This window comes from Thunnus albacares, chromosome 1, assembly GCF_914725855.1.
Source record: "Thunnus albacares chromosome 1, fThuAlb1.1, whole genome shotgun sequence".
NCBI classification, from domain to species: Eukaryota; Metazoa; Chordata; class Actinopteri; order Scombriformes; family Scombridae; genus Thunnus; species Thunnus albacares.
Window position 1 is genome coordinate 21661103 of NC_058106.1, and position 13597 is coordinate 21674699.

Consider the following 13597-nt stretch of genomic DNA (forward strand, 5'->3'; position numbering starts at 1 on the left):
TAGCCAGACAGTGCTCCCCTGATATTCAATAGAAGGATCTGCATAAATCAGGAGTGTTAAGCCTCATCTGGCTTAGTTTCGACAGATGAGAGGGTCTTTCTCTGAAACAGATCATATTATAAGTAATTTCCCATTAATTAACAAGTACCTGCAAACCTGCCAACAATAACTAACAGTTTTTTACACATTTGTACCTTGTTGAATATTTGCCTCCAATTATTTAATCGGAAATTAAAAAAAACAAAAAACGTGTGTGATAGAAGCTAAAACCTGATAACTATATCAGCCAGTATTTACAGTACCAGTACAGTGTTTGGACACATTTTCCCATTTAAGTGAATGGGAAGGAGTGTCCAAAATTTTGTCTGGTTGTGTACATTAATCATCACATGAATATTCAGAAAAAAAATATGACTTTGTTCAAATAGCTTCAGTGTCTTTAATGGTTCTTCAGACTGACTTCATGCTGTATTTTCTCGGTCTTTACATCTGATTCTACACCACGCTATTATTTCTCCAGGCGTAATGCCTCCCACTTCTTTTTGAAGTGCCTGCTATCCTGGTGTTAGCCCCTATCTCTGCATGAGTTCGTCTGTAGTTCAGGGTAATGAGCCCATGCAAGCTAAGAAGGAGGACCAGTAGTTGCAACAGATGCTGAGAGGAAACTGTATCATTGAGTTATCCACAGGACAAAGCATATGCAGCAGCCACTGAGCGTAAAGAGACTGTGAAGTACACGCAAAACAGTTAGCGCTGTCCTTACAAACAGCACCGGATACTGTTAATGCTGTTTGGTAAGCTTATGCAAAAAATGTGTGTGCCTGTGTGTTTGTGTGTGTAACAACTTCCAACAAGAAGGTTATCACAAATCATTTATAATCTGTACAGCATACGGCACCCTCTATCTTTAGACCATCGACTGTAGAGGACGATTAAGTTTTATCTTTCTGTCTGCTGTGTAACATAAAATGTTCAAAAATGCTCAATTTCACAATGTTAAGATATAATTTGAAAACTGAGCCTCCATCCAAATCCAAACCAAAACAGTTCACTTTAACACTGACCCAAGACCTAATATTCCACCAAATTTCCCTGAAATCTGTTACAAGTTTTTGTAATATCCTGTGTACTAAAAGACAAGAAAACAGACAGATGAGACCAAAACATCTATTTGGCAGATATAACGGTGCTTGGAGTTTAAATGTGATTTGAGGGCAGGTGCGGAGGAGGGATTTGTTCATCTGCATTAATCGATTGTTAGGGCAACTTTGGGACAGTGCAACAAGCACACCAACAAGCACACCACTGGCATTTTATCACCTTGAAAGTTGTTCTAGTTAATTTGGAGTTGTGTTTCTGTCCACCTTGAAAATGTAAGTCAAATATTTACTCTCCTTTTGGCTTTTGGTCCTTTTGGTCTCCACCAACAAGTAAGGGAAATATCTGATTCTTTAGCAACGAAATGCTTCAGTAACTTCTTTAACTTCTAACTTCTTTAAGCAGGTATCGTACGCTGGTATGACGGGCCTTCTTACTCTACCTGATTGTGTGCCTTACTTTACTCCCATTTTTTGCAGATACTGGGAGTCAGCTAGCAGGTGGAGTTGGGAGGTTTGCCTTGTACCTGCCCATCTGGGTTGGGCTTCCCAGAAGGCATAAAAGGACTGCCCTTCTGGGAGTCTCGCTGTCTCTCTCTACTGCCTACTGCAGGGGCCTCAGCCTTTTTCTTTTGTTTGGTTTGCTGCACCATCCAACACTCTTTACACCACATTTTCATTCATCCATACATTACAAACACTACTGATGTTTCTCCGACTTTTTAGAACTTTTTTGCTGAAAACAGCTGCCTGCTGAGACTGGAAACTAAAACAGTCAAGTGGTGGGCTGTAAAACCAGAAACAATAAGCTAAAAGAGGCTAAAATCCTCCAGAGACCTGAGGAGAACAATATATTTGGGTGAAAAGTCTCTATGGAATTGTCACTATAAGCAACCCCCTTCACATTACACATAGTAATGTAATCCACTTTTAAAATAAAAATCTTGATTAGAGCAACTTTAATGATGTTGTAAGACTAAACTGAAGTTACATGAAACTGAAGTATTGTTGATTTAAGTTATTTGATGAGAACAAAGTCCTCATCCATGCAGTGTAGAAAGCAAAGGAAAGAAGAGGAGGAAATGACAGAAATATGGATATATATGCATTGATGACTTCAGTTTTTATGAGTAATATGTCTAATAGATACTCACTGTACTATTTGCTGTATACTTTATATATTGACTTAAATATACATCCATTTTGATTTGTTTTATTATGTTATTTGCCAAATAATGCCAAAAAATATAACACAATACAAAAATAACAGTTGTTTTTAGCTGACATAGGATTGATATGGCTGAAACATGTTCTAAAGCATGGAAATTAATAGATACTTTGGCTAGTCCATAAGGAACCATATGACTTGTTACTAAAAGGAGAGCGTGCAGAATATTATGTCAATGTCCTTGACTGCTGCTACCAAGCACCATCTTCAGCCCCAGATTGGCCTCATGCATAAGTAATGCCAACAGAGGCCAGATTTGCTTGCTCTAATTTTCCCAAGTACAAACAGTTTCTCATGCATTACTAGCAATGGGATTAAAATTGATGTGAACATCATGTGGACAATAACCAAGACTATATTTGTGTTGCAAATAACACTGTGATTTTCTGTGAGGCCTGTAACTCAACTTTTAGAGAGAATTCAAAAATTCAATCAATTTTTGTGAAGAAACGAATCGGAGGCGGAGATGCGGGCGGTCAGCGGTTCAGTCTGATCAGCTCTATAACTGACTGCTGAGCAGAAATATAATAACATGCAGGATTGTCTCTGCTAGTCTGCACTCCACAATTTTTTCACTACAGTCCTTTTGCTTTGGTTCAAATCGAGTGGCTCTTTTTGGTATGAGGTATCCAACCAAAATGGCATGCAAGGCGCACTCTGCAGCTCACTTTCACACCACAAGACACTGACAAGTCCTGTGGGAAGCAAAGAGCCTTGACTGAAAAACAAAAGATTGACAAACCTATCATAGTCTTGACAGATCTCCCCTACTGCTATCAGAGCCTTCAGGTACTCGTTGGGCTGGTAAGGGTTGATGTAGTGCAATGAGCAGCTGTTCCTGGGGTCTCCATTAGAGGCTGTGAAGTCAATGGCAACCTGGTAAAAAAAGAATTAGTGTGGAACATTAACAACGGTTAATAAAAACAATATGACAGAATTTAAAAAAGTCTTTCTTTTCCTACTTAACTTTTTGCAAAGACTTTTACTTGTCTACTTATGATATTACAAGTCATTCTGAGCGAGCAAGTCTGAACTATGCCTAATAGCAGTATAAATTATCTTATCAGAGGTAGGAACTTGCACTTTTCACACCCACATAGACTGAAGCAGCTACAGCTCCCATACACTGTAGATACAAGCGCCTAGCTCTTTCAAAATCGAGGAACTGTATATACCACAGCACTCCTCGTGATTAATATTCATTGCTTTAGTAATCCAGCCAGAGAGTGAGAAGTAGCACCACAGAGGGCAGACCAAAGGGCAAGAGTTGAAGAAGGTCTGAATTTATTCCACGAAGCTGCCTACAACAAGAAAACTCGAAGTGCACATAAAAGGAAAAACGCCACCAGCGGATAGCGTTTCAAGGTTAAAAAGTTATTTAAATACTATGTAATGTTTCACAATTAGATGATGGAAGATTCACTGCATATAGCACGCCAATAAACCAGCAAAGAAAAACACCAATATCTTACCAAAGCCATCTATTAGCAAAAGGATCTTAAACAAAACACATTATCTGTAATAGGCAAATAATTCGTCTGTCTTGGTGAATTCATGCAACAACAACTGGGGCCAGTGCGCTGAGAAGCTCAATGACAATGAAGCGTCACTAAACACAAACAGCTCAATTTACCGTAAAGTGAATCTGGCATCCTCCCATGATGTAATCTAAGAAGGAGTACACTCTGTGGAGCTGCAAGAAAAAATAAAAGAATATTTCATGAAGGCAAAACCTGAGAGGGGATGCTCGGGTTGGAGAGTGAACGCTCAGCTATGGACGCATCTGGTCATTAAAGAGAAATTAACTCAACAAATCTGTTGACTGTAAAGGGAAACCTAGAAAGAACATGTTGTGATATATTAGGTCAAAGCAGAACAAGCAGAAATTAAAAATGTCTTGCAAGTAAAGGATGTTTACATTTTCTCAGTTACATGTACAGTGAGAAAAGTGTGTTTATATGTACACATGCAGTAATAGTCAGTAATAATTATGATAATGTTGAAAACTGCATTGGAAAAACAGATTTCTGCAGCAGATTCCTACCTTAAGATCATTTAGGATGACAACTCCTGAATTTTTATAGTTTCTCTTCTTCTGTTTGTACTTGGGATTCACACAATCCCACGTCACCTTAAACAAAGCAAGACGAAGAGAAAGGACAGGAACAACTCATGGCATTTGAACTTTGGCAATATGTTTTTCTTATATGCTTTTAAGCACCATGACATTTGTTCCATCTGTGATTGATTTCAGCTGAGTAAAATGAGAGGCATATTGGAAATGGATGAAACAGGTTACATGACTGTCTCTCCTCCGCTCTGCTCCGCCTCTCGCTCGTTCACTGACCTTATTTCCACTGGAAATTTTCTGCATTTCCCTGAAAGTAGCGTAGAACTCGCCGATGAAGTCGTGCTTCCCCCTGGAGTCATAATCCCACACTAGGCACTGTGGCACACACAGACGATACTGTTTGTTACCTTCTCTCAGTCAGGATTGCCTTTCATATAATAATCCTACAGTATTAATTGATTTATCCTTCAAATTTTCAGCAAACTTTTTTTATTATATTCTCTTTTACCTCCATATATACACCTTCATTTTCATTGTTTGGCTCTTTTGTTTAGCCCTGTTTTCTGATTCCAGCTGTGTCAAACTGATTATACAGATTCTGGGTCATTGATCAATGTGGTTTTGACTAACATCCTAAAGGTCCCTTACCTTGAGCTTCCGGTCCTCATCACAGCTGCACAGTGATATGAGAGACACTTTAAAAGGCTCCCACACAGGGTTCAGGTTGTTTTTTATCACCTGTTTGAGTACAAATACATTACAAATGAAGTAAAGTATGAAAATAGCTGTTGGTTGAAACAGAGAAGGGGATTTGATGCACGTACTTCAGTTCTGTGCACAAGCTGTTCGGTTTCATCGTCATTAATTCGGTATATTTCCAAAAACGGGTCTGACTTGCTGAAGAGATCCTGCAGAAACAGAGAAAACAAAATATCCAAAATTACTGGCCCACGGGCTTTTAATGTTAGATAAGTACATGAAGCCAAAACAACTGGTTCCCTGGAAAGAGTAGAAAATATAATTTAACACTCTTCTAGTAGCTCAGGGGAGAATTTTCCCATAATATTTGCTGCCTTTGTTCATCATTGCACTGTAAATTAAATAAGGAAAAGGTGTAAAATACTCATTTTAACACTCATATCATGGGGCTGAGACGAACTTCACACAGGCAAAATTACAGAAAAGTAAAACCATTAAAAATTCTCCTTGGGTTATTTCAATATATATCTCCATGTTGTCCAGATGGTTCATGTGAGAAGAAACTGAAGTTCATACAGATGACTGTTGAAACAGATTTATCAATGCTGATTGCTGTGGCAGAGGTAATTGTCTCTGTGATTAAAGGTCAGGGAGAAGCACGAATCAAATTTACAGCACAGCATGGTACTCAGAGGTTTTTGTAAATTTTTGGCCAGAGAAGAATTTGAGAATATTCTACAAGCTTGCAACTCATGCTATTACCCAGATATTACAATTTCTATACTCAATCATAGAAACATTTACTTGATGTAACAGCCTTATTTGACTGCCATTTTCTTCCCTTCCCTGCAATTTTGAGATGTCTTTATTGGTTTTTTCAACCAGCATTTCAAGCTCTCTACAGGGAATTTAAACTTTCTTTTGTGCTCCGTTATTTTCCAGATGCAAAATACATCTATTATTGCCCAGAAATAGGTTGTTATTAACATCATGCACTCAACGGCTGCTGTGTCCATTTACATAATCAGTGTTAGTAAATACCTGGCTAATTTGAAAACATGCAGTTTTGCAGTCCTTATGGTTATTTGCGGTAGCCTTAAATCATCCCCTGAGACTTAAAGAGAAATTCACCACTGTGAATATGAAGATTTCTTAAAACTAGCTCACCTATGTAGTAGAAATATGCAATTATTTTTTAAATTGGTGCCCTATGACTAGAGAAAACTGAGAAACTGCTCTTAAAGGGGAATCCTACAACAACCAAAACGCATTGCGTGCGTCCCGTCCAATTATCTACTGGTGTGTTTACAGAATGCAGGCGGCGAGTCAAGACAAAGTTTGTGAGCAGCATTATCTCTCTTTACTGAGGCTTCTTTTCATTTACAAAACATTTTTTCTCAGTCTGGATATATCATACTGGCGTGCAAGGATAATAAAACAAACAGTGTGCTGGAGTCATTTAATGTTTTGTGGATCATTGCAAACTTTACTGAGTTTTTGGAGAATTTGCTGATGAACAGTCAAAAAAACCTCTGAGTCTGTCATTCTCATTTCACCTTGTTTTGGGAAATAATGGATGAAGGGGTGAAAAACTGCAAGCAAACACTGTTTCTTTTACCTATTTTGGATGATGATGAAGAGTTAGAGTTAACTGCTCAAGCTGGATGTAGCTGCATAAGTTACAGGTAACTTAACACAGTCACTGTAGTTCTGTTCTGTATTCAGAGATGGCAAAGTCCAATATAATATTCTGTCAGAAAACAAAGTCAGGTTTACCAAAGCACCACATAGTCTGTTGACTCTAGTCTGTTGACTAGAGTTTTCTGTTCTGTCTCCATTCTTTCTGCACCAGTCACCAGTCGATGTTGCAGCCGCCTGTCTGACTGCGGCTCCTCTCTCTTGGCTGCTGCTATACCGTAGCTCCCGTGGTCGCTCTCTTTTCCACACTCTAGCTGATTCCACAATGTGATAATCGGCCTTGCATGATGAAACTAGCTTTCTTTCAAATATGCTGATACTATTATTACTAGTATTAAGTATTATATTTTAGTGTCTGCTTTTCCCTACTGCTAGTGTAACAAGGTACACAGAGTGTTTTGGGAGACCCACATTTTACCGTCCTTGAAGGCACCACTACAGAAAATGAGAAAACATAGTTTGTAGTCTAAGGCAGATCTCCAAAGTCTGCCGGATCCATGTATTGTATCACCCAGCGGACTTTTGCCAGCAAATGAGCAAGGAGCTCTGGGTGCAGGCAACATGGAGGGAAGTTAAACATTGTTCATTTGCATATAGTACCCACATTGTAATGATACAATGCTAGTTGGAAAATCTGCAAAGTTTCCCTTTAAGCACTGGCATCTGAGAGCAGAGAAACACTGATTATTTAGGTCAATTGATTCTTCAGGGAGGAAAGCAAATGATTAGTGTGTGTGTATGTGTGTGTGTGGTGTGTGTGTGTGTGTATGTCTGTTTATGTGTGACTGTGGCGGTCAGGGGAGGCAGGTGGGTGAGGGGGTTTTGTATGTTCCGAATGAGAGTTAATGCTGCATTTCCCGCCACATTAGCCAGATACATCTCCTGAGGGACAAGAGCTAAAAGAGCTGTAGCATCCTCTCTTTGTTGTCATGGCAACGGCCAGCCAGCGGCATCAGCAGCATGAACTGATTAGACGCACATGTCAAAATTCAATATCCGGCTAACAATAACAGTAATGTGAATCATTAGCAGTTAACACAGTCATTGTCTAACTATGATACCTCATCATGCTCCTGTCTCTACTCTGATTCGTTCATTTTCAACAGATTGAGGTGATAAAGCTGACGCGCACCTAATTAGGAACAGTTTGCTGTTTCAGTCATCATCTGGTGCCAGTGTCAGATAAATTGCTGCACCCAAGTGGTCTGTCGCAGTCGATTTGTGTTGTTAAGTAAATGCGTATGTGTGAAAAACAGCTGATGGCTTTTTATAGAAATCCTAAAATCAAATACCACCACAATACCACTAAGATGACAGGAGCTGAAAGTTAATTTGTGCCATTCATCATTTACTTTTTAAACAATATCCTTATTTCCATGAATTAACCAGTTAAAGCTGCATTAATCAATACTTTTTATTAGCATGGATCACATGACCCAACTCTGCAGTTTCCCTCACCTCTGTGGAGAGTTTTGGTGTCTGTTAGCATCACTGTTTTGATTTTAAAGCCTGCAACTTTACTGTTTCTGTTCAGCAGACCAATAATTAGCAATTAGCAGGTGAACATACATTTAGCAGCAAAAAGCAAAATATTGGAGTTGGTGAAGACCAAAGCTGAGCTAAAAGAAAAGTGAGTATTGGACTTACATTAGACAGGTGGCCAGAATCTCAAATCCAAATGAATGCTAATGTTGCTTTGTGTCTGCTGGAATGTGTAAATAGACAACCGTTTGCTAGCACCTTCACAATAATAATTAATTAAAGTAATAGCATGTCACTGTTGTGCTTACAGCTTGTTCTGCTGCTCCAAAAACAATCAATTAATGCTGCTCTAAGAGCTATAATTGCACTTGGATCCACATCTGTCAGTCTGAAGGTACATTAAGTTACTTCTAATACAAGAAATGTAAACTCTAACCCACCAGTAGGCAAAGATCTGCAAAAAATAAACCAGACTTCACTGACAATACTGAACTAGACTTCTCTTAACCAGACTTTGAACTTACCTTTTCTAACCAAGTTTGCCATTATACACACATAAACAAAGCCAGGGTGAAGTTTTCATTCCAAAAAGATGCTATACCAAATAAGCTGCTGTATTGATTGTTCAGAGTGAAAACCACAAACACTTTTGTGTCTTTCAGTGGCACATGATTACACAGCATTGCTACACAGTGATGTGCTCGCAGCTGTAACATCCAAATAGTGTTGAAATCTCAATGGTAATCAGTTCAGTTCAAATAAAACAAGCAGGTGGATTCTTCTGCACTTCAGCAGAAATTCAACACAGCAGTTCTAGTAGCACACTCGATATAGGAAGCAAATGTCACATGTGGGAGAGGATGCACTCTATAAGGATTTTTTTTTTTTTAAATCATTGCCGTCATGTAAGAGTCAGGTTCAATTTCACTCTCAGGGCGGCTCTAAATTGCAAATTGTAATGTTAAAAATAAATGTTACTGCCGTAGAAAATTAGAATTTTTCCTGCAATACTGTTGCAAAACCTAGGAGCCTGGCATACTGAGGCTTGCTCCTGACAACATGAAGCAACTTCAGATCATCAGAGTTGGTAATTGGATGTAAGCTCCTGCTGTCTTTTTGATTGAAATATGCCTTGAGCAAAGCGTGACAGTGTGAGAGCACGAGCAGCTAAGGTCAGTGATGCTCAGCCTTAATAACACCCATTTCACAAGTGGTATTATGTGCTGTCATGTTATTTACATGTGAGTAAAATGTTCACAAATGATTATTATATTATGATTATATAACTTTACTGCACATGTGATAACATTGTCACTACCCTGTTGCAATATCAAGTGAAATCACATTTTTTCTCCTGCTGTAACATGGAATTTGATCTTTATCATTCTTTGTTGGTGAAATTGAGAGAAAATCTTTAACATATGTATAAATACAAGGCCAGCGCTGCATTGTGGGTGCTTTCATATTACTACCACTGTTGCTGTCTGGTGCTACTAAACCATATCTAATAAAACATGAACCATGTTGGTATTTCCATCAAAGAGGTATGCTCCTCTCACCTTATCATCAAGCTTCTTGGCACAGAAGGAGAGCTCCACATATCCGTTGTTGCCAGAAATTTCCTCAGCATGCACCTGAAAGGAAATAAGATTTGTCAGTAATATTTTGTACTTACAGCCTTCATTATTCATGGCAAGAAGAAATATTGACTTGTCCACATGATCTAAATTTCATTTCTTCATTGCACGGATGATTTTAGGGCTGCATTTAAAACAAGGCTTGCATGCATTATAATCACTCACACTCCAAAAAATAACACAGTGAGCCTGAATCTATTACATTCCTAACGCAGACATGTTAACACTTCTAATTTAAGGCTGAAATCTAATACAGGCCTTATTTTGTCTTAAAACCACAGTCCATTTTTATGTCAGTACTTATACACCATTTTACCTTTCTGTTGTAAAAAGTAACCTCTGTTTAATAGCGGTTGCACTGTGGTACGCAGTTAACATACTGAATCTTTTTAGTGACTTTTATTTAACACAGGATTGCTGGAAATGTATAACTAAAGAGTTTAGAGCACCATTAGCTCCAACCTAGAGGGCCCCACTGTCAGGAATCGACTCATGAATTGACTTTTAACGTAGAAGTTACCACACACACACACACACACACACAGTACATCACCAAATTTTGGTAATAGCTGCCCCTCAGAAAGGTTGCAATGCCGGTTTTTTGGGGGTTTTTTTGCTTGTTTTTCTTTTTAACTACCACACAAGTGTATATAACACTTGTGTGGTAGTTAAAAAGAAAAACTTCAGGATTGCCATTTTCACTGAGCACCCTCTGCTGTTCCCTTTAGACTGTTCGGCCCACTCACAGAACAGTTTGCTTGCTGTCTGTTCGCTCCTCTTCTTGAAACTTGGTATAGAAACTGAGACAAACTTAACATCAAACTGCCGGCAGTGTAGCTGTAGTGCAGACATGGCCAGAGCTTGACAGTGACGATTGACAAAGAAACTTGTGGTTTTTATCAGACAGCTTGTCCTGACAGGTACCAAGAACAGCGAAAAATCTATATAGAAGGTGTGGACACAAGATGTGTGTGTGTGTGTGTGTGTGTATGCTCTTGTATTTCTATTCTTGTTGGGATCCATTTCTAGAGCTTGAGAGTAGGGACATTTTGGCTGATTCTTACTTTTACAAAGAGTTTTTTACAGGTATAAAGGTTTGGCTTTGGGGTCAAGGTTAGAATTAGACTTTTGGCAGTGTTTGGGATACAGGATGGGATGAGGCATCTAGTGTAATACAAAGCTGTATGTACTATATGATTTCTATAAGATTATTAACAAGGAGAACAGAGTTCAGGAAGTACAAATGAGAATAATATATATTTCAGTACATTTATGTAGATGAAATGGTCCGATAATCTCCTTGTTTGAATCCTCAAAATGATCCTATCCAAGACATTTAAAAGGTCTTTGCTGTTGGCTTTTCCTTAAGAAAGTCCAACTGCTGGCCAGAGATGTAATGACAACGATTTTAAATGGATGAGTTTGTCTGTAACTTTTGCCTCCCTCACTGAGATCTTGGGTTCAAATCTCAGCACACGTCCTTTCTGAATGCAGTGAGCGCAGAGAACAGGCAAGAGAAGGGTTCGATGCTCATGTGACAGGAATGTGAGTTCAAAAAGTAGTTTATACTTTCCCTGATATCAAATATACAGAGAATAGTCACAATAACATGAGTGTCTGTACAGTATGAGGCAATCCACTATAATAGTGATGCTACTACTGCTACCAGTTTTTGTTTTGCAGAGTTATACTGTATGTCTATGGTTAAACAGACAAAAAAGGCCTCCATCTAGTCTGCTGTACATTCAAGTAGTATTCAAGTACATTCAAGTATTCCCAAATAAAGTGGAGCAGTTACTCTTTAGACCAGAGTGGAGCATTGTACCATCCAGTTTTTCTTGTTTCTCATATGTTACCACTACTGGCTTGATAGCTGTAAGCTGGTGGATAATGAATCATCAGCTCCTCTCTTCTACATCTGACACCAGTGATTTCTTGTGCATGTGTCATTTCTTGTGGATTTTCTTGAGTTCTTGTATTTGAGTGCAGAGCAGGAATGGCACCAACAATGAACACAAGAATACACAAAGTGCTCGCACTTCATGTATCACCACAAAAAACCCAAAAAAAAACAACGTAAATCAGGAACAAGAATCTACTTATAAGTTGTGTTTCTAATTTATCTTAACAAATAAAAATAATGTTGTACACATTAGAGCTTAAGTCAGTCAAATCATCCTGGTTAGTAAGCATTTACAAACACAAAGAAATATACAGCTACCTAAAAGTGAAAGAAAATGCATTATGGGGCCAGTATATTAAACTGTCGAGTGCACAGTTGTGAGATTGCGGGAAAAGAGATGGAGAATACACAGATTTTACTGCTGCTACCCATCAATTTTAAATGCATTAAGGTTATTTTGCTCAGCTCACACTGGCCATTACAGCATCTACTGTTCCGCAATCCACACAATTTCATTCACCAGAGCAGTAAGGTCATACGCACAATGTAAAGAACTTACCGTGATGGTGGATTTGCCGGCATATTTTCCGTACTTCAGCAACAAAGGCTTCACCATCTTCTTTTGGGCCACAATCTGCAAAGAGCAAGATAAACACAGTACAGTCCCTGAGCCCCTCAGCAGTCAAGAGCAGTGTAGGGATGTGAGTCATAAACAGCTGTGATAGGTATCCATCTCTTAGTCTGCCAATCTATGTAGCAAACATACAGCATCAAGTATATTTACTGTCACTATCACAAAGGTTGCTGTTCCGATATACATCTGTATGTTTTAGGTCTTTTATGGCAGACAAATCACTGAGTTTAGGAACCAAATTGACAGCAATAGTCAAATGAATTTCACTTAAGCTAACAATATATCACTGTAATATGGAAAACACAGCTATTAATGTATCACCAAAAAGGTTAGATAAACAGTAGCCTACCTGACCAAGAGTGCACTCCACACCACCCAGGAAGTCATCGTCACGAGTCCCGATGCTGTGAGTGCCATGGATGTCATAGACTTCAAATCGCAGCTTCTGAACCTCCTCAAAGTAGTAGTCCAAAGAGAAAACCTTGGCAAAGACCGGGTGCAAGTTGCTCTTGATCACCTCTGTCCTGTCCAGCTGAGAAGAAACACACTGAGTTCAGTTTTGAACCTTCAAATGCTTTCATCTAATATATTTCTAAAAATTCTAATATTTCTTATTTTAATTCACTATGTGTGCAGTTGAAGAGGTAGTAGACAATAGGGAAATAAAGCCTATGGGGATTACACTTTCACAGATTGTATGCTATATCATTTTAAAGTAAGATGTCAGAAAATAGGATTGGACTCTTATAACATATTTTATCTTTACTGATTTTGAGGAACACCAGTGTAAACACAGTAGAGCAAATATTATTACATTCCATCAAGTAGAGAAGATTGGAGGGCTCTGACATTTAATCTCAGCATACAGAAAACATCCATGCCTGTCTTTGACTGCCTGACAAGGAAAAGCTGAGCTCTGCGAGGCCCCATCTGCTCGTGATGTAGGATTTAGCTCTCACACATGCAGCTCCATGAATGTTTCTCTGCTGTCCAATTTGTCACAAGGACAGATCATCATTGAGCTGATATTTAAGTCTACAGAGGTTTATATCATTAAAGAATTACCAAAAAAATCCTGACTCTCAAAATGTTCATGATATAATATATATATATGTTGATGTGTATGATGTTTAATGTTTAATAATGCA

The 13597-nt window shown here is 38.6% G+C and overlaps 1 protein-coding gene across 1 annotated transcript in view; it reads right to left on the reverse strand.

Moving 5' to 3' along the window:
- Positions 1–13597, reverse strand: part of cpne7 (copine VII) — a 31252-nt gene that overhangs the window by 14283 nt on the left and 3372 nt on the right. Inside the window, exons 2-10 of the mRNA XM_044349326.1 lie at positions 12799–12981; positions 12375–12449; positions 9835–9909; positions 5221–5304; positions 5045–5134; positions 4673–4771; positions 4370–4456; positions 3959–4018; positions 3068–3201 (exon numbers count right to left, since the gene is read on the reverse strand). Of these exons, the coding sequence (XP_044205261.1) occupies positions 3068–3201; positions 3959–4018; positions 4370–4456; positions 4673–4771; positions 5045–5134; positions 5221–5304; positions 9835–9909; positions 12375–12449; positions 12799–12981 (887 nt within the window). The remainder of the gene's footprint in view (positions 1–3067; positions 3202–3958; positions 4019–4369; positions 4457–4672; positions 4772–5044; positions 5135–5220; positions 5305–9834; positions 9910–12374; positions 12450–12798; positions 12982–13597) is intronic.